The 22,120-nt window shown below is 38.7% G+C and overlaps 1 protein-coding gene across 5 annotated transcripts in view; it reads right to left on the bottom strand.

The window, feature by feature from the left end:
- TANC2 (tetratricopeptide repeat, ankyrin repeat and coiled-coil containing 2) overlaps nucleotides 1-22,120 on the bottom strand; it is a 363,447-nt gene that overhangs the window by 46,093 nt on the left and 295,234 nt on the right. For all 5 annotated transcript variants that reach the window (XM_081576541.1, XM_081576540.1, XM_081576542.1 and 2 more), the window contains 2 exons: nucleotides 8,991-9,157; nucleotides 4,467-5,074 (listed from right to left, as the gene is read on the bottom strand). In XM_081576541.1, the coding sequence (XP_081432667.1) occupies nucleotides 4,467-5,074; nucleotides 8,991-9,157 (775 nt within the window). The remainder of the gene's footprint in view (nucleotides 1-4,466; nucleotides 5,075-8,990; nucleotides 9,158-22,120) is intronic.

Raw genomic sequence — 22,120 nt, 5'->3', positions numbered from 1 at the left:
TAGTTGTGAAAGTTTACAACGTTTTAGTTGAACAGTTAAAAATAAGGCAGCAGAGTCTTCTAATTTCTATGTCGGAATGCTACATACACATATAACAAAATGTTGATCTGAGAGCTGTTCCTTGGGAAGAGAAGGCTAATAATACCATGAGAACAGAGATAACAGGAAAGGAAACAAGAAAAAAAGAGTGGGGATTCATTCAGGGGTAGCCCAAAGCTATGTAGAAATACTAAGCAGTAACTGGACAGCACCACAAGACTGGTGGCCCGCAACTGTCTACTCTATCAACCTCACATTTCAACGATCAAAGTCATCAATAGGTTGGATTATAAAGGCTGGTGGTGGTTTAGTCACTCACTCATGTCTGACTCTTGTGACCCCATGGACTGTAACCTGCCAGGCTCCTCTGTCCATGGGATTCTCCAGGCAAGAATATTGGAGTGGGTTGTCATTTCCTTCTCCAGGGCATCTTCCCGACCCAGGAATTGAACCCAGGTTTCCTGCATTGCGGGCAGATTCTTTACCAACTGAGCTATAAAGGCTGGTGACATCTCTCAAATGACTTACTTAAAATGCGCAAGTTGCTTCCAATGTTTTCTACTTCCCTTTTATTAGCATAATAGCAGAGATTAGTTTATTAGTGAGTTAATCTGACAGCTCAGTGCCCAAGGGAATAACATACAGGACAGGTTAATTTCAGAGTATGAAAGAATATGACAGTGATGAACAGCAGGAAACAGAAGGCAGAATAAAGTGGTGCAGTCTGAGGCTTCTGAGTGCTTCAAAGGGCAAAGTTCTATCTAGAATGCAAATCTAAACTCTTCCAAGTTTTGATGCAATAAAGGATTTTGCACTATAATTTGCTTACAGTTTGAGAAACATAAACATGCGTATATATACAAATACCCTTACTCTATTACCAAGCCAAGAAAAGGCATCTATAACTCATCTCTCTCTGTGGCAGTCAGATATGTTATGCAACTGTAGATCACTCTTGCTGGGATGTCAGTTGTGTGCCCTGATTCTGGGACAATAGGCAGTCTGATATTTAAAATAAGGAAAACCCTATCTCGGCTGAAGCACTGACCTCCAGCTCTGCTACTTCCTCTTCTAGCACCATCCTCAGATTACTGACTCTCTTCACTTAGCAGAAAGGATCGCCCTGGGTGGCCTACTTCTGATGAAGGTCAACTACTTTTTGGCATCAGTAGAATATTCTCATCTGTGACTAATTCCCTAATAAGGTCAACAAATTCAGGGTGAAGAAGTGAGTGTTGAAAGCCCAGGAAAACGGACCAGAAGAGATGTTCTGTATCTTCTGCAAGTTCTCCTTTCGCAGAGTTTGTCAGGCATCACACTACTTACTGTGATTTCAGAGGCACGGAGCTAGCCTTCCCTGGTCTACTGAAATGCTCCAGAGAGAAGCTGGAGAACAGAGCAGGAAACAATGTACAGGAAGTAGAGGCTCAGGGCCTCACAGGCAAACCCTGCCTGGAGAAGAGTCCTGCTAACCAGACTCCCCTACAATGGAAAGCAATTATAGCCAGTTTCTTTGAAAGGCCAGCCTGGGCTTTGCCAGTGACATCAAATTCTTAGTGAATTTCCATCTCATTGACCCGGGGGGCCTCAAGCTCTGAGATCAAGAACTTAGTAACAAAGCTGGTGCTAGACAGTGCTACATAGAAAGCTGAATTCCAGCTGAGATGAAACATGTCAGGAAGCTTTTTTGATAACTCCTGGTCCTGTTTACTCTCTGCCACTAAGGGGTATATGATGATCCCTCAGAAGTCTTGAGTGTTATTCAATCACCAGGGAATAGACTACACAGCATTTGAAGTTAGAAGTGTTTGCTCTTCTTGTCCCAGTGCATCAGCCTCTTGCCAAAATGATCCTAGTTAATAAACAATGTTGAGAAGGTAAGCCTGGAAAGCCATGCTGTGGCTGCATAAATACCATCTTTTCTCCTTTAGGAGCGTGAGGGTTTTTATCTGTTGTCAGGATACTCTTAATTCAGGGTTAGTCTGGTTGCCTTGGACCTGTTTTCAATCCCCTGAGATGTTCCAGGATGAGAGAGCATATCAGCCAGCAAAGTTCCTCTGGAAACTGATTTCAGTGTTTATTAGGCAATTCTAGATTGGTCTCTTTTTCTTAAATATGTCATTGCCAACTCTGTGTATTAATACCAGCAGCAGTACTAGTGGGATTTACAATAAAATCCTCTTGGGAATCACATACAATTCACAGAGAACTCAGACCCAGTTTTTTTTTTTTTTTAAATCTTGTGCCCCCAAATACTAATAGAAGACTGTTGCAACCTATCCAATTAGCCACAGGGATTTAGTTAAAGTAAACCTGAAAGGTCTATTACTGCACATGAAACAGGAGGGAAGGGGGGCAGGGCACAATCTTTGAAAGAAGACATAGCACGAGGACATGACAAACTGATTAGAACCAAATGGGTCCAAGATGGCAGACAAGTCAACTTTCACTAGACCTTAATCCTCAGTACTGCCCACTGCAACACATCAGCAAGCTAAATGACAAAACCACAAGCGCCATGACAGTTCCAAGGCTGACCATCAGAGACCAAAAAGTGGGTGGTGGCCTAGTTCCTGGAAATCTCCACCCCTTCCTCCAAATAGTTGGAATGATCCTCCCCCTCATTAGCCTATGAAATTACCCAGCCCATAAAAACTAAACACACCACATTTCGAGGCCACTCACTCCTTCTGAGGTGGCCCACACTGTCTGTGAAGTATGTTTCTTTCTAAATAAATTCACTTCTTAACTATCACTTTGTCTCTCACTGAATTCCTTCTGTGATGAGACATCAAGAACCTGAGCTTCATTAAGTCCTGAAATCAAGTGTGTGATCTCAGTTGGAAGACTGGGTTTTGGCCATGTTCAAGTCCTGGCACATGGGTTCAAGCCCCAATCTGAGGTGTGCAGCTTCACAAAGAGAGGGGGAAGACAAAGAACATTCCCCAACCACTTTGTACTCTGTACAAGTCTAAGTATTATACTACCTGACCTCACTTAATTCTCAACTGTTCTAGGAATTTTTATTCCTTTTATGTAGGTAAGAAAACTGTCTCGGAAACATTATATAATTTTCCAAAGGTCACACAGTTCCTAGAAAAGGTAGGACTTATTAAGCAGGTCATCTGACTCAAAAGTTCATGTTCTTCCCACTACAGAATGTTTCTTTAAAAAGTTTAACTCTTAGGGAAGATAGCACAAAATCTGCCTGGCTTAATAGCATCACCAGAACCTGGAACTAATTTTCTAATGAGTCGGCAGGAAGTAGGCTGAGAAGTGTGCCCACAAGCGCAGGTGTCTCTACAAGGGTGAAGAACACGCCCCAGGAGTAACAATAAAACCCCAGAACAAAGATGGTCAGCCTCTCTGATGAGTCACAGAAGAAGTCAAATGTGGCCTATCTTCTTTCTGAGCCAGAATAAACTCTGCATTTGGCAGCTATGTTGTTGGTGTCTTCTTCGTTTCTAAGAAATCAAGACTACACCTGCTTTTGATAACATCAACTTAATTAAAGGAATAATTCTTTTCTTTGAAAGAATTATGTGTGTGTGGAGGAGTAGAAAGCACATCTCATTAGGATGCTAGAGATCTAGGTTCTACCCAAGAGGATGGGAAATAGTCTCATATGGAGTGTGGTTTATAGAGCTGAGAAAGATCCTTAAGGCACAGTCAAGCGCTTCGGGAGAGGGCGCTGGGTAAGTCAGTGACGCCCATCGCGGCTGTGGGGGAGGGGGGAGCGGCACATAGGACACACCTGTCATTCCTCTTCTAGCCCCTCTTCCTTTCTTCCACCTGTTACCTCTATGCTTTTTTGCAAGTGATTCAGCATTTTAAGGCCTTTATAGTAAACTGGGGATAACAACACTTAATTTATCTAAAGGTAGAGAGGCTAGACGAACTGATCTCTTTGAGTCTTTTTCAGGTATAAGGTTTAAGATTCCATTTTCCAGCGTAAATCTTAGGACCAGCTTGGGCTCTAATGAGGTCAGTTGCTGGTGACTGTAACAATGGCCTGGCTTTTAAACAGGCAATCACAATTTTAAAAGAATTCTGCTCTGAGTCAAAGAGGTGAACAGTGTATCACATCTTTCTGAAAAGCACTGAGGAAGTCTGTTGAAAGGTTAAATTATAGCCTGTGATCCCTATAGGGGATTTCTCTGATAGGGGAATCAGAGAAAATTATTTAGAAAAATACAGGGATGTAGGGAGCATTCTAAACATCTATGCAGATTTTGAGTGTTAAGGAAGTAAAATTGTGACAAAACAAGCTAATGTCATCATAGCCTTGTGTTAAGAAGAAACAGAGGTGATGTCTCCTTTATGTGAAATGTTCCATGAAGACCTCTTCTCACTGCTTCCAATACCCACGCTCCATGCAGGAAATACAAAACAGGCTCACAATTGCTTATTACCGATCTACGGCTTACCTGGGATCACAGAGAAATTTGGTTTTCTCGCCTTCTTCTCTCCAGATAAGCCACTCTCGAAAAGAAGGGTGTACAAACATACGAGTCATGTCTCTGCGCTTGATTAGGAACATTGAGAGGTTCTCCATTCTCTGCTGAAAATCCTCCCATTCTAGCGTGCCTTCAATGCTGCCAGCATTGATGGCTTGGAAGATATGTTCATCAGTCAGTGGGTGGAGAGACGCCACTGCCACGTTCAGGAGAGGCATCACCCGGTCAAAGGAAGACTGGGTTGGGAACTTCATATTGCACTGGAGTAAATAAACCTCAGAGAGCGAAACAGGAACTACTTTGTAGCTAGAGCTCTTTAACACTAGGTAGCCTTTCTCTATGAGGTCAAATGTGAGTTTCAGGTACAGATAGGACCCTTGGCTGAGGGTCTTGAGATGAGAACTGAGTTTGCCAAATGTAGTATTGTCCATTTTGCCATTAAGAGAAATGTTATTCTGGATCTCTGAACTGCTCTGTATCCGGTGCAGGATGTAGGCCTGCAGGTCCTGGTCTATGGCTTCATTCTCTTCTAGTCGATCCAAAAAAATCCTATGGAAAGGCAGCAGCTTGGTAATTTCCTAAAACAGATGGAGAGAGACAGACAGAGAGACAGAAAGACCTTCAGTTTCCCCTAACTCTTGTGATAAACTGCAAGGTCCACGAATTTATTCTGAACTTCTGATTGGCCAAAGAAAAGAGGGAAATATGATGAAGTATTAGTGTCTAAGGATTAAAACATTATTAGTTGCCTAAAAGGGACACAACTTTCCCTAAAATTGAGACTTAAAATAACTTTTATGAGTCTTCATAAAGGGTATTTTAGGAGCGACTGAATGGTCAATATTCTAAATAACACTCCTAAAACAGAAAATAGAACGCCAAAAGACTCAAAGAATGTCATACGGAATTTGACTTTCTAGCCCTCATTATTTTTTAAAATTATTTTAAAATTTATTTTTAATTGGAGGATAACTGCTTTACAATGTTGTGTTGGTTTCTGCCATACAACAATGTGAATCAGCCATAAGTATAAAATGACTTTATTTTAATGGGGGTCTTTAGGAGATGCCTCAGCCCAAAGGAAAAATCTTTTAACAGTGGGAAACCTGGCACCCTGGTGATCTGCTTGGAAATTATATTGGGGGAAGGTGACAGGGCTTTGGGGTGACTCTCTTGCTCTGGAATCCAGCTTTTCTTATCTGGTTACAGACTCTGCTCCTGTAAGTATCCATTCCCTCTCCTGCATCAATTTCTTCTTCTCTCCTGGATCACACAGACATGGGATTCCATATTCCTCCCTCTAACTACTGTATCTTTGATCCCATGCTTATCAAAACTTAACAGAAAAGTTTTCTCTGCTTATTGTATTTCATTCCTCCCTTCCCATTCTCTCCTCCATTTGCTGCAATCAGGCTTCAATCTCATCACTTCACTGGAATGGTCCTTGTTAAGATGATCAGTCATCTGCATCTTCCCAAATAATGGAGGTTCATTTCCCATCCTCCTCAACCTCCCAGCAGTCTCTGACACAGGTGATCACGTCTTGGTTCTCAAGTCCCTTCCTGCAGCTTGCTTCCACAGCACACTCCCCTCATTTTCCTCTCAGCACACTGGCCACTCCTACCCAGCCTCTTCTGCTGGGTCCTGTCTCATTTCTCGGTCTACCCAGGGCTCCTGTCTCCATTCTTCCTCTTATCTGGCTACCTTCATTCCCTAGAATAGCTGGACCCCATGATTCTAAATATAGTCTATACATGAATGATGCCTGATTTTATATCCCCAGCTTGGTCATTTCTCCTGGGCTCTCTTCTTACATCCCCACTGACAATATTGCCACTTGGAGGTTTCATAGACAAACTTACTGTGACCAAATCAGAACTACGAAAACTTCCCCCCACCACAAACTTTCCCATGTTAATAAACGGTATCACCACTTAACTTACCATCAAATAGTAGGAACTATCTAGATCTTTTCCTCAAACCAGCCTCTACTCAATTGCTCACCAAAACCCCACAATTCATTCTGGAATCTCCTCTCTTGCTTATACCCACATCCAGCCCATCATCATCTTCTTCAAAACATACTCCAAATACGACCACTTCACAGGATCTCTGCTGAGAAGGAACTATCTAGATCTTTTCCTCAAACCAGCCTCTACCCAATTGCTCACCAAAACCCCACAATTCATCCTTGAACCTCTTCTCTTGCTTACGTCCTCATCCAGCCCATCACCGTCTTCTTCAAAACATACTCCAAATATGACAACTTCACAGGATCTTCACTGTTCCCGCTCTAGTCTATGCCATCACCTTACACCTATACTTCTGCTTCCATTCCTGATCCCCTACATTTTATTATCTACATAACCAGGAGCCAAAGAAATCTTTTAAAAAGGTAAATCAGATTTCATCACTTTACAAGGCTCCTTGGAGAGGCCTTTCCTATCTGTTCTATGTAAAATAACTGTCATCCTGATTTATCTCTTCACTGTTATATCTGTCTTCATAGCACTAAGACTGCCTAAATTTTAACATATGCTAATTTGTCTTATTATTTGTGTTCCTCACTAGAAAATAAGCTTTATGAGGGCAGGGATATTGTCCGTCTTGCTCACTGTCCTATTCTCAGCTCTTAGAAATAAGCTTTTATATATTTAACAAATGTTTGTGGAAATAGTGAATGATCAATTATGATGGTTCATTTTGAAAGATCTGTGAATTATTTCATTGTCAGAGCTAAATAAAAATAATTTTAAAAAGTTACTGGTTAATTTAACTACTTAAAATAATTGTAATATATAGTGGAACTATATGTAACCTTGTTCTGTATTTTCCAAGTCTCCTGTAAATGCATTATCATACTTTCATAATTTAAAAACTAAAAAAAAGGTCATGAGTTGAAGTGAATGAAGTATCTGAAAAGTTTTTGCTGGCCTTGATTTATGAAGACACTGACTTTTCGACTTTATAAATATAGTGCTTTTCCTTTTCTTTGGCACAACTGAAAAGTTAGTCATCTGGTCTACCAAGTCATACTTAAAACGTCTTTTGAGATTGCACATGGCATAATGTAAAAATATAAGCAAAGATATTATCTCCTAAGTGTATATTTAGTAAAACTAGTCAGACTGTTCCTGGAAGTTTATTTTATTCACCCTTTATCTTTTAACAATCAAGCTACTGACCAATAATAGTGGATTACATAACTTTTAGTTATAAAGATGCATTTATGTTGATTCATTTTAATTTAACTCAGATTACTGTGAGATCTTAATAATGAACATCTGCAAGTTGATGGTCAGGATTAGAATTACAGTTTCTGATCAAGGAAAGCAGATTGATAGGAAAAATACTAAGTGCCTGAGAAGAGGGGAAAAGGAGGGCATTGAGGCTATTTTCTGTATGTTAACTACTGACATAAGGGTGTTGCATCAAAATAGTGGGATGGATGTATAACATGTGAGATTCTATTTATTTTTAATTTTTGTTATATTTAAAAAATTTATTTATTTGGCTGTGCCAGGTCTTAGTTCCATCACTCGGGATCTTCGACCTTTGTTACAGCACATGGGCTCTTTAGTTGTGGCAGGTGAACTCTTAGTTGCAGCATATGGGAACTAGTTCCCAGACTAGGAGATTGAACCTGAGCCCCCATGAATTGGGAACGTGGAGTCTTAGCCACTGAACCACCAGGGAAGTCCCAATGCGAGATTTTAATGTTCATCAAAAGAAGCTATGGTTTAGGGGAAAGAAGTTGAAAACCCTGTTTCAAACCAAGTGTGAATACGTAAGAATGGAAAATATCAAACAGGTATATTGTGAATAGTAGAGAAGGTGGAGTCATTTCATTTATCCTTTAGCCCATGTGTCTACAGATTCAGTTCCAACATTCCTAGTCATTCTTCCAGGCCATAAAGTGAGTGACCAGTGAGTAAACAGAGAAGGTAATTAAAAAAATTATCTCCCAGGGGTAGTAAATTTAATATAAAGCCTGAATAGTGGCAATATTTCTTAGAAAAAGGTATAGACAGAAGAAAGTCCATCTTCATACTATGAAAAGCTGAGAAACAGAAGGAAGAACTAGAAAATCTGACTCTACACTGTACACTGAACTGGATTTTGCCTGGCATTAAATGATAAATAATATAAAACAAGAGTCAAACAGTAAACGTGTTAGAGGATCTATTTGCTTTGCTATCCTCAGGACAAAGCCTAGAAAAATGGACTTTCTTTTCATGCTATTTTGAGGGACACTTTATTAAAACGTACCCAGAGCAATGGGAATGGGAATTTGAGCTAAGACAGTCAAATATTGAAAACGGTCTCTCTCGACTGTACCACTTACTCTCAAAATATTCTCTTCAGGAATTACTCTTGCTAGACATGGGATAATTAGAAAAGCTCACTACTAAGCATTCAAGGACCTAAACTTTTTCAGCTTAAGCACTCTCCAAGGGAAATAATTTATGGGTCCAAAAGGAAACAAACACATACCTGTAAACTGGTCCTAACTGTTACAATTAGTTTGAGCCAGGAAGGAAATTTTCCAATCATTTTACTCAGAAATGATACAATTGTATCCCCATAATCCGGTTTGTGAAATTCTGCTTCATTTAATCCATCAATTAAGATGATGAAATCTTCATCTGGAATTTTTCTCTCTGAGACAGAAAGAAACAAATTACTAAATAATTACCAAGTAGATAAGTGAGCTCTTTTTGGGTCTTTGATCACGTATCTATTTGGAAGGAAAAATTTAAAACGGTATCTTGTGTGTTTAGTGAATGCTCAGGGCACATAATTTATTTAAAGACATAGAATAATTCATTTAGTGAGTTCATTTTGTTTTTTGCCAGGTACGAACACGTTTGCCACATAAATAATCTATAAAACACATGTATCATCATCAACATTTCTCCCATGTTATTGGCTATGAGACAGTCTGAGCATTGCATGTATGAGAATCTGCACATGTAAATACATTTTTCTCACATACTTGAAAAAGCTGGAAAAGAATGTTTTTTCCACTCCTTCTGACAGTCTTAAAGACAATAATATCACATATTCCTCTGGAAACTACCAAAAATAAACAGACAAATAAAAAGTTTAATCTGAAGTCCAAAGCAGTACATAGGACTATATGTGAATATGCAGTGGGATGGAAGAGATGGAGGGACAGAGAAAAGGAATCCCGGCCAATAGACAGACCTACACTAGGCAGGCTGGATTCTGAGATCTTACAGAACTAGCAGCTTCCTAGACTACATCTGAAGCAGCTTCAATGAGACCAGACCCTCACGTGATTTTCTCAGGGGAGGAGTCATGTAGGAAAGACAAATATCTGCCACTTTTGTTTCCTGTTCCCTTCTGGACTCTATACTATCCTAATTGACAAAATCAGTTTATCTTTAGGGCTGGACTATAGAAGAAGACCTGATAAGATTTCAAGCTTCTACTCCCATGAAATGCTTACTGATTCTCAAACAATATTGAACAATTAGAGATTAAAAAATCTCCAGGCTGAATGAACACTGTAGTATAAATGAATTGCAAAGAACAAGTAAAAGTTCCCAGTTAGCAGGACCTTTACAGGTTCTAAGGCAGGAGGCCTCCTGAGAAATCTGTATGCAGGTCAAGAAGCAACAGTTAGAATTGGACATGGAAAAACAGACTGGTTCCAAATTGGGAAAGGAGTACATCAAGGCTGAATATTGTCACCCTGCTTATTTAACTTATATGCAGAGTACATCACACAAAATGCCAGGCTGGATGAAGCACAAGCTGAAATCAAGATTGCTGGGAGAAATATCAGTAACCTCAGATATGCAGATGACACCACCCTTATGAAAAAAAGTGAAGAAGAACTAAAGAGCCTCTTGATGAAAGTGAAAGAGGAGAGTGAAAAAGCTGGCTTTAAAGCTCAACATTCAGAAAACTAATAAGATCATGGCATCTGGTCCCATTACTTCATGGCAAATAGATGGGGAAACAATGGAAACAGTGAGAGACTTTATTTTCTTGGGCTCCAAAATCACGGCAGATGGTGACTGCAGCCATGAAATTAAAAGATGCTTACTCCTTGGAAGAAAAGCTATGACCAACCTAGACAGCATATGAAAAAGCAGAGATATTACTTTGCCAACAAAGGTCCATCTAGTCAAAGCTATGGTTTTTCCAGTGGTCATGTATGAATGTGAGAGTTGAACTATAAAGAAAGCTCGGCACCGAAGAATTGATGCTGTTGAACTGTGGTGTTGGAGAAGACTCCTTGGACTGCCAGGAGATCCAACCAGTCCATCCTAAAGGAAATCAGTCCTTAATATTCATTGGAAGGAGTGATGCTGAAGCTGAAACTCCAATACTTTGGCCACCTGATGCGAAGAGCTGACTCATTGGAAAAGACCCTGATGCTGGGAAAAGACTGAAGGCAGGAGGAGAAGAGGATGACAGAAGACGTGATGGCTGGATGGCATCACCGACTCAATGGACATGAGTTTGAGTAAGCTCCGGGAGTTGGTGATGAACAGGAAAGTCTCGCATGCTGCAGTCCATGGGGTTGCAAAGAGTCAGACACAACTGAGTGACTGAACTGAACTTACAGGTTCTGAAAAGAGGAAAGCCGGGGGGAAGAAAGAGAGAAGTCACTGGGATGCCTGAAGCAGGAAACATGTGAGGAAGAAAAAGAAGGTGAAGCTGGGGACAGAAGGAAGTCTGTGGACTTCAGTACCACATTGGTTCTGTTAGCCTTTGAAAGAGTCAAAATCAATCAAAACTCTATATATTTTTGTTTCAAATTGTATGCAGATTTTTTGCATGATTAGTACAACTTTATATTTCCCCTCTAAAGTACTAGCTTTACATAAAGAAATTTAATTTCAATAGCTTAAGTACTATAAATCAGTTCTCAAATTATGAAGAGTTTCAAGTATTACTTTCATCTGGTGACTTTAGGATGAGAAATGATGGATTTCAGCTCTATTAACAATGATTATTAATGAAATGTCATTCTAGATGATGTAGAGCTAAGAAAATACATTGTTCCTTTAGGGAGTAAAAAGAATTTAGGAAGAGAGAGGAGCTGCTTGGAATGAATTGGAGTTTACTCACCAAATGGGGGTTCTTAAGTTCCTGATTTTGAGGACTTTGGCTCCTTTAAGCAAAATCATGTCTTTACTGCACTCTGCTTGGCAGATACATTACAGCTGTCCTCAGTTAGTGAGTACCATCACCAGCCCCACCCCGTGCTGTGCTAGAGCCATTCTGTGCTGGTTCAGGAGAATCCACTGAAACATTTTCAGGAGTTGGTTGTTAAGCAACTGGTAGCTTCAAATTGGTCCAAGTGGGACTATTTATTTATATACTTTGTTGTTGTTTAGTTGCTAAGTTGTGTCTAACTCTTAACTGCAAATGTTACAAGCCCTCCTTCCTACAGCTGGTTGTTAAAATTTACAAGCACACCACTGTCTCCACCACTTCAGTCAGACCTCCTTTAACTTCACCCAGGCTCCTTCGGAAGAAAGCCATGATCGTCAAGTGGAAAAAAAGGCTGATGATAATGCACGCATCTGTTGAAATTTTCTTTGGGAAAACATTTCAAGCATCAAGATCAAGAACATGCTCTAAATTATCATCTTAACATTTTAATGAATGAAATAACTCAAATACTAATAAAATTAAATTTTCATTTCCATAAATTCCCAGTAGACTATAATATTCATCCCATGAGTAGACAATATATCATTTCTTTTTTAAAAAATGTGACTCACTTAAACCTAAAAAATTTCCTTTTCTTTCGCTAAATGATAAGGTCTCTCAATTATAAATTTAAGAAGTGAGACCTTCGTGATGTTTAGACTTTGCCTTTCAAACGCAACCACCCTTGCAAGAATGCTTGTTCATTTCAAACTTTGTATATTTAAATACATACTCTGGGTCAGTAGTTTTTAAAAGATTTTATAAATGAAAATTTAAAAAAAATTGGGGATCAACTAAGGATCTGCTCCATAATTTGCCATATAAGGACATGTACAGTACAACTACTACCATTATTTCATAGAATAAAAAATATTTTAACATTAGAAGAAGAGGGATCTTATCTAACTTTTACATACATGTCTATGCAAAATTGCATCTATGTTTTCAGTTCAGTTCAGTTCAGTCGCTCATTCGTGTCCGACTATTTGCGACCCCATGAATCGCAGCCTCCCCCCATGAATCGCAGGACAGGCCTCCCTGTCCATCACCAACTCCTGGAGTTTACCCAAACCCATGTCCATCGAGTCAGTGATGCCATCCAGCCATCTCATCCTCTGTCGTCCCCTTCTGCTCCTGCCCCCAATCCTTCCCAGCATCAGGGTCTTTCCCAATGAGCCAGCTCTTCGCATGAGGTGGCCAAAGTATTGGAGTTTCAGCTTCAACATCAGTCCTTCCAATGAACACCCAGGACTGATCTCCTCTAGGATGGACTGGTTGGATCTCCTTGCAGTCCAAGGGACTCTCAAGAGTCTTCTCCAACACCACAGTTCAAAAGCATCAATTCTGCGGCGCTCAGCTTTTTTCACCGTCCAACTCTCATATCCATACATGACCACTGGAAAAACCATAGCCTTGACTAGATGGACCTTTGTTGGCAAAGTAACGTCTCTGCTTTTAAATATGCTATCTAGGTTGGTCATAACCTTCCTTCCAAGGATTAAGCGTCTTTTAATTTCATGGCTGCAATCACCATCAGCAGTGATTTTGGAGCCCCAAAAAATAAAGTCTGACACTGTTTGCACTGTTTCCCCATCTAATTCCCATGAAGTGATAGGACTGGATGCCATGATTTTAGTTTTCTGAATGTTGAGTTTTAAGCCAACTTTTTCACTCTCCTCTTTCACTTTCATCAAGAGGCTCTTTAGTTCTTCTTCGCTTTCTGCCATAAGGGTGGTGTCATCTGCATATCTGAGGTTATTGATATTTCTCCCGGCAATCTTGATTCCAGCTTGTGTTTCTTCCAGCCCAGCGTTTCTCATGATGTACTCTGCATATAAGTTAAATAAGCACGGTGACAATATACAGCCTTGACGTACTCCTTTTCCTATTTGGAACCAGTCTGTTGTTCCATGTCCAGTTCTAACTGTTGCTTCCTGACCTGCATACAGGTTTCTCAAGAGACACGTCAGTGGTCTGACGTGAGAGTCTGGTATTCCCATCTCTTTCAGAATTTTCCACAGTTTCTTGTGATCCACACAGTCAAAGGCTTTGGCATAGTCAATAAAGCAGAAATAGATGTTTTTCTGGAACTCTCTTGCTTTTTCAACGATCCAGCGGATGTTGGCAATTTGATCTCTGGTTCCTCTGCCTTTTCTAAAACCAGCTTGAACATCTGGAAGTTCACGGTTCACGTATTGCTGAAGCCTGGCTTGGAGAATTTTGAGCATTACTTTACTAGCGTGTGAGATGAGTGCAATTGTGCAGTAGTTTGAGCATTCTTTGGCATTGCCTTTCTTTGGGATTGGGATGAAAACTGACCTTTTCCAGTCCTGTGGCCACTGCTGAGTTTTCCAGATTTGCTGGCATATCGAGTGCAGCACTTTCACAGCATCATCTTTCAGGATTTGAAATAGCTCAACTGGAATTCCATCACCTCCACTAGCTTTGCTCGTAGTGATGCTTTCTAAGGCCCACTTGACTTCACATTCCAGGATTTCTGGCTCTAGGTGAGTGATCACATCATCGTGATTATCTGGGTCGTGAAGATCTTTTTTGTACAGTTCTTCTGTGTATTCTTGCCACTTCTTCTTAATATCTTCTGCTTCTGTTAGGTCCATACCATTTCTGTCCTTTATCGAGCCCATCTTTGCATGAAATGTTCCCTTGGTATCTCTAATTTTCTTGAAGAGATCTCTAGTCTGTCCCAATCTGTTGTTTTCCTCTTTTTTTTTGCATTGATCGCTGAGGAAGGCTTTCTTATCTCTCCTTGCTATTCTTTGGAACTCTGCATTCAGATGGGAATATCTTTCCTTTTCTCCTTTGCTTTTCGCTTCTCTTCTTTTCCCAGCTATTTGTAAGGCCTCCTCAAACAGCCATTTTGCTTTTTTGCATTTCTTTTCCATGGGGATGGACTTGATCCCTGTCTCCTGTACAATGTCACACACCTCTGTCCACAGTTCATCAGGCACTCTATCAAATCTAGCCCCTTAAATCTATTTGACACTTACACTGTATAATCATAAGGGATTTGATTTAGGTCATACCTGACCTAAATCAGTGTTTTACATCCACACAAATCCTAGGCTGTTTCTCTTTTCTTATTTTGTCATGGACTAATGAAAACTTTAAAAGAACTTATGCTTAGGAGTCACTGTTCTGGTTGACAAGTCCCTGGAAAGGTCTCCGAAGCCCGTTAACCCTTGTTTTAAATTCCTTGTACATATGTACTCACCAGGGATGCCCCACTGCTCTCACTTACATATATGCTTAATGAATACTTGAACTGTCTTCCTTAGTAGTCTTGTTCTAAGATTCTCTCTAGATACCTGAGAGAAATAAGAATTAAAGAGTCTGCAAGAGAAGAGCCGACAGCTAAAACTAAAGCCAAAACTGGAACCTAGCGCATGAGATTCGATTGTATTAATACTACTGGTGTATTATACAGGGATTCTCAAAAATGAAAACAAAGCTCACATAAGACAACAGCTTTTTTGTTCAAAAAAGCTGCGCTTTACATGCACTTCCTTTTAGTTGTGCTAACAAACAAGTATCACCTTTTTTTCATGTTGATGGCTGAAGCAAAAGTTCATCAAGAAACTCTGAAACATTTCCATTTGTTTTCTATGTATGTGTGTTTGTGTTTTAGTCACCACACTTGTAGAACCTTAAAGAAATGTGAAAAATGTTGACTCTCATTTTTTAAAGAAAGATATATAAGTTGAAACGTAGCTCCTAAGTCTAAATAGAAACTATTTCTACTGAATCTTCCTGGGAAGAAAACTCCAGTTACCTTAAAAAATTCCCTATTTTACAAACCACTGTGATAAAAATTTACATATAATTAATACAATTCATTGTGAAGATCTAAACTGTACACACTGGTGAGTTTTGACAAACACATATACTCTTGTAACTAACATCCTGAGCAAAGATAGAACATCTCCATCACCCCAGAGGTCCAGTGCTCAATAGGCACCACTGTTCTGATTCACATCACCATTGACGAGACTTGCTTCTTATGATTAACATAAAGTTTTTGAGATTCATCTATCAATACATTGTTGAGTATACTATTAATTTGTTCCTTTTATTACTAAGAAGCATACTGAGAATTCATTTAATATGCATCAAATGAATATACAGTTTGTTTATGCATGCTTTTGTTGAAGGATATGTGGGGTGTTTTCAGTTCTTAGCCACTATGAATAGTCTTTGATATAAACATTCTTGCATGAGTCTTTTTGTACATATGTTTTCATTTCTTTTGGGTAAATACATTTACCTAAAATGTATTTTGCTTGAAATTGCTTGGTCATAAGAATTAGAATTGCTTGGTCATAAGGCAGATTCATATTTAACTTTATAAGGAACTGCTAACTAGTTTTCCAAAGTAGTTGCACCACTTTAAACTCCCACCAGTGATATGTAAGGGTTCTAGTTGTGTACCTCACCAACATTTGATGCTCATCTTTTAAAATTTTAACCATTGTGGTGTCTGTGAGGTGGTATCTCATTGTGATTTTAATTTGTATTTGCCTGATGACTAATGACGGCAAACACCTTTTTATGTGCTGGTAGGCTATTTATATATCTTCTTTTGTGAAGCACCTAAATCTTTTGTCCATTTCAGAATTGATTTATCCTTTCTTCAATAACTTACTGAAATTCTTTAAATACCATGGATATAAGTGGTATGTCGCATACAAACATGAGTGTGCACACACAGTGAATTATTTTCTCCCCCTTTGTGATTTTCTTTTCCTTTTTCTTAGTAGTGTCTTATATTGAGCAGACATTTAAAATTTTGATGAAGTCCAATTTATTAATTTTTTCTTACATGATTAATGATTTTTAGGATCTAAGAAATCTTCACCTACCCCGAGGTTGTGAAGATATTATACGTTTTTTTCTATTAGCTTTAGAGATTTCACTTTTATATTTCAGATATGATCTCAAGTTAATTTTTGTGTATGATGCAAGATAAAGATTGAGATTCATTTTTTCCCATACTGGTATCCAGTTGTTGTAGCATCATTTGATGACAAAAAATTCTGTTTTCCAAATTATCTTGGCATCGCTGAAGGTCCCCTGACTCCATATTGTGGGTTTATCTTTAGATTCTCCATTGTGTTCCATTGATGTATTTATCTCTCCTTGTGGGAATACCACTCTGTCAGCGGAGTGCTAGAGCTAGCTCAAGTTGGTTCACAAGAGCTGACTGTTAAGTTTTTTACGGTCAAATCAGGCCCCCATCCCTGGGCTGATTGTTAAACATTTACTAACACATTACTGCCGGTCATTATTTCTACAGCTTTATATCAAGTCTTGAAACCAGGTACTGTTGGCCTATAACTGTTGGTCTTCCAATTCTTTTTTTTTTTTTTAACATTGTTTTGGCTTTCATGGTTCTTTGAATTTCTGAAAGTTGTAAATAAAAAAAAAATCCTGCTGGGATTTTGATTGGGATTATGTTGAATCTATAGACCAGTTTGGGAGAAAACTCCAATCTACAAACATGGCATATCTCTTCCATTTACTAACTTCTTTAATTTTGCTTTGCATGTTTTGTAGTTCTCACGGTGGAACTCTTGACACACCTTTTATTAAATTTATGCTTAGGCATTTTGATTCTACAGAAAATAGTATTTGCTCCAGTTATCTACTGTTGCATCAAAAAGCTGTTACTCAAATGGCTGGGAAATGGAATCATCTGCAACAAAAACCCATATGTTTGGTATCAGGGCCAGAATGACTTGATTGACTAGAACAGTCAACTGGAAAACTTATATAAATATGGCTGCTATATGTGGTCTGTACTTCCTAATAAACTCAAAGTAGTCAGTCTTTTCACATGGCAATTGTTGCTGTTTGGTTGCTGAGTTGGGTCTGATTCTTTTGTGACCTCATGGGCTCACCAGGGTCCTCTGTCCATGGGATTTTCCAGGCAAGAATATCGGAGTGGGTTGTCATTGCCTTCTCCAGGGGATCTTCCTGACTTACTGAACCTGCATTTTCTGCATTAGCAGCCGGATTCTTTATCACTGAGCCACCAGGGAAGCCCGTGACATGGCAATGCATCTCCCCAAAACAAGTGTTTCAGTAAACAAGATGGGAGCAGCATGGCCATTTATAACCTAGCCTCAACTATACACAGCATCATTTTGTCATATTTTCTTGGTTGAAGCAGTCACAAGCTTGCTAAGATTCAAGGGAAGGAGACACACACCCTAACTCTGGATGGGAGGAATGTCAAAGAATTTGCAGCCATGTTTTAAAACTGCCACACTATTTTTTAAATTTCACTTTTCAGCTGTTTTCTGCTAGTATATAAACACAATTCAGTTCAGTTCAGTCGCTCAGTTGTGTCCAACTCTTTGTGACCCCATAGACGGCAGCATGGCAGGCTGCAACTCCAACTCCATCACCAACTCCCGGAGCTTGCTCAAACTCATGTCCATCGGGTCAGTGATGCCATCCAAAATAAACACAATAGATATCACATATTGACTGTATTGACAGTAGCTCTACATTTACTAATTCTAGTAGGCTTTTCTTTGCTTTTCTAGATTCCGTGGAGTGTTCCAGTAAACATGCACATCAGCAAATAAAGCCAATTTTGCTTCCTCTTTTCCAGTCTTCATAGTGTTTGCTTGTTTGTTTTCTTAACTGTGCTAGCTTGGACCACTGAGGAATGTCGAAAGTAAGTCACCAAGCTCCTGATAAAAGGGGAAACGTATTTAACATTTCATTGTATATGTTTTGGAGTTGTCCTTTATGAGACTAAGTTTTCTTCTATTCCTAGTTTGCAGATGGTTTTTATTATTAATTTTAATTATTTTTTTCTGCATTATTGAGATTATAAATATATGTTTACATAAAGACATAGATTTTCTCATTTATTCTGCTAGTATGATGTGTCATACTAATTAACTTTCAAATGTTAAACATTATATTTCTGATCAAGTAGAACTAATCAATTTGCTCTTTTGTTTTTCCCAGGATTTTGCTATTATGGTCATGAGGAATTCTTGCCTGTAATTTTCTTTTCTTGTATGGTCCTTACCATATCATATGTTGGTTTCAGCAGTATGCCTGTCTAATAAAACAAACTGAGAAATGTTCTCTTCTCCTTTATTTTCTGAAAACATTTATGCAAGGTTGATATTATTTCTTCTTTAAATGCTGGATACAACTCATTAATAAAACCATTTGAGCCTGGAGTTTTCTTTTTAGAGGTTTTTTTTCATTTGAACTTAAATAGGTAAGAGCTACAAATTAAACAGATAAGAGCTATTCAGATTTTTTTCTTTCCTTTTGAGTCACTTTTGTGTAACTTGTGTTTTTCATAGAATTTGACCAATTTAAGTTGTTGAATTTATTGCTATAAATTTTAATTTTTTTTAATATTAAAAAAATTTTTTTTCTGTTTCACTGATTGCAGCTCTTGCTTTTTATTATTTCTTTCTGCTTACTCTGGGTTTATTTTCCTCATTTTTTCTAGTTTATTAAGTCATAAACTTAATCATTGATTTTTTACTACTCAGTTTGAAGTTTTTATAATTTCCTTTGTGGTTTCTTCCTTGTCTCATGGGTTGTTTAGAACTGCACTGCTAAATTCCTAAATATCCGGGGATTTTCTGTGTATTGATTTCTAATTAAACCATTATCTCAGAGAACATTTTCTGTAAAGAAAATGTTTTTTGAATTCAGACTTATGGCCCAGATACAATCCCTGTGCACTTGAAAAGAATGTGTATTATGCAGTTATTGACAGTGTTCTATAAACGCCAACTGGGTCAAATTGGTTGACAGTGTTGTTAAAATCTTCTATATACTTCCTAAGTTTCTGTCTATTTGTTCTAACAGTTATTGAGACAGAGAAGTTAACATCTCCAACTATAATTATTTGTCTATTTAGCTCTTTAGTTCTATTAGTTTTTGATTCATCTATTTTGAAACTTCACTATTAGGTTTACGCACATTTAGGATTATTTTATCTTTTGATGAACTGCTCCTTTTATATTTATCAAATGCCCCTCTGGTAATACTCCTTGTCTTGAAGTCCAATCCTCCTCACATGAATATACTCACTCCAGCTTTCTTATGCTCCACGTTTATAGGGTATATATTTTTCTACTCTTTCACTTTGAATCTGTGTCTTTAAATAACCTTTCCTGCACATGGCATATTACTGGGTCTTGCTTTTATAATCCAGTCTGATGGTTTCTGCCTTTTAACAGAATTATCTGGTCCATTTAAATTTAATGTAATTAGTGATATAGTTGATTTAAGCCTTTCATTTTGCTTGTTCCATACTAAAAAAAGAAAAAATATATATATATATATATATATATATATATATATTCTGTTTTTTCTTTCCAGTCTTCTTTGGGATTAATCAAATAATTTTCAGTATTTCATTTATTTTACAAATTGTGTTTCCAGTTGTTGCTCATGATGATTTTGTTTTCAGGGTAAGAACATGGTAATTTGATAGAATAATTAAATTCACTCAGAGAACATTTATCAATGGGGATATCTAAAGCTGGTTGTGGAGACCTAAATGAGCAGCAAATATATCTAGTAGCAAAATTATAAAACACATGAATTATGGTTGAGAATCTAGAGCTGAGCCTGTAAGCATTTGAACATTCTCCTTAAATTAGCATTAAGATGTAGATCCTGTATCACTGACCTTCCCTCAAGGTACCCCTATATGGGAGCAATTTCTATCTTCACTTATTTGTTCAAAATTTATGTCTTGAAATGCCTGCTATGTTCATGGTTGAGGTAATCACCATGAAGGATAAAAGCTGAATAAGTTCTTAGCCTCAACAGCATACAATTCAGACAAAGGAATAAGTATAGAAATAACTAATTCCTATAAAGCACAAAGTATATATGACATATAATAAAAGTTCAATAAATGTTAGTAACAAAAATTTAAGTTCTATTAAACATGTAGTAATATATGAAGTACCATAAGTAAGATATAAAAAAATCCTAATGTCAATTTGGAAGGACCCTGTAACTTACTGGAGGAAGCAGGTGGATCAGCAGGTATTTCATGAATAAGGTGGTATTTAAGGTGGTCCATGAAAGATGGGTAGGATTCTGAGATGTGAGGAGAAGGCATATCAAGAAAAGGAACCAATGAGCAGATGTATGGAGGCAGGAAAATGTAAGGAAGTATTTAGGGATTTGTGAATATTTTGGTTTATATGTAAACACAGGGTTCATAAGGGTAAAAGTGGATCATAAGGCTGGAAAGTAGGTTGGATCCAGGCCATTAAATACCTTAAGTGACAGACTAGGGAGCTGGAAGTTAATTCAGTGAGGTAACAGGGAGTCACTGGAGGTTTCTGAACAGGGAAATTCAGTGACCAGAGCACTGTTTTATAAAGCTTTATCTGGAAGCAGTACGTAAAGTCTAGAAGACTGTAGAGACTGGGGCAGATATTACCCGCCAGGAATGCCATGAATGGGTTAGAGATGTGCCTAAACATGAATCCCTTCAGTCCTCCAGGCATCAGGAGCTCCATGCAGCTGTAGCCTCACAGCCAGTGATGTCCAGCCATGAGGAGTCTTGATTTTTAACCCCTGGGTGCTAATATACATTCTAATAATTTTCCAAATGTGTTATGATGTGAACACAGCACTAGACCAGAAGACCAAAGACCAGGAAGGGCAGCTACACAGATGTGATGTCACAGGCAGCTGAGCAGCCTTTAGGGTGACAGTGGCAGGAATGATTTTGAGACGTGAGAAACATCAAGAAGGCACAATTAATGGGATTTAAAGCTTGACTGAATGGACAGAAAACATGTTGAAAATATTTGTGGAGAAATCTCAATGCTAAAAAAGTCTAGGCTGTGGGAAAGCTGATTGGTAGGTAGCAGAGCTATAGACAGAGGTCATGAGAGTCGAGAAGAGAAACTCGGATACACAGTGATCAGCATGGAAGTCGACATAACTGGAGACAGTGGCCAGGAGAATGCAAATTCTTATACGAGTACCTGAGAAATGCTCAAGGAAAGTATGTAAGTCTCTCAGGGATAAACAGGACTGTTCAGGCATCTCATGCTTACTCAGGCCCTTTTCTTCGGCTCCCAGCATGGACAGAACATGCTGGGGGAGGGGCAGAGGTGAAGAATGAGGTGGTTACACTTAGGCCTCGGCCAACACCAGAGAGCTGACTCATTGGGAAACACCCTGATGCTGGGAAAGATGGAGGGCAGGAGAAAGGGGTGACAGAGAATGAGATGGTTGGATGGCATCACCGAATCAATGGACATGAGTTTGAGCAAACTCTGGGAGATAGTGAGGGACAGGGAAGCCTGGCGTGCTGCAATCTATGGGGTTGCAAAGAGTCAGATACAACTGAAAAACAATACCACCAGAGTTGCAGAGTTAAAATAAAGAAAAGGCAT

Source organism: Giraffa tippelskirchi, chromosome 3, assembly GCF_054371585.1.
Source record: "Giraffa tippelskirchi isolate mGirTip1 chromosome 3, T2T-mGirTip1v1.2.pri, whole genome shotgun sequence".
Lineage (NCBI taxonomy): Eukaryota > Metazoa > Chordata > Mammalia > Artiodactyla > Giraffidae > Giraffa > Giraffa tippelskirchi.
This window is presented reverse-complemented; position numbering and strand designations above follow the sequence as displayed.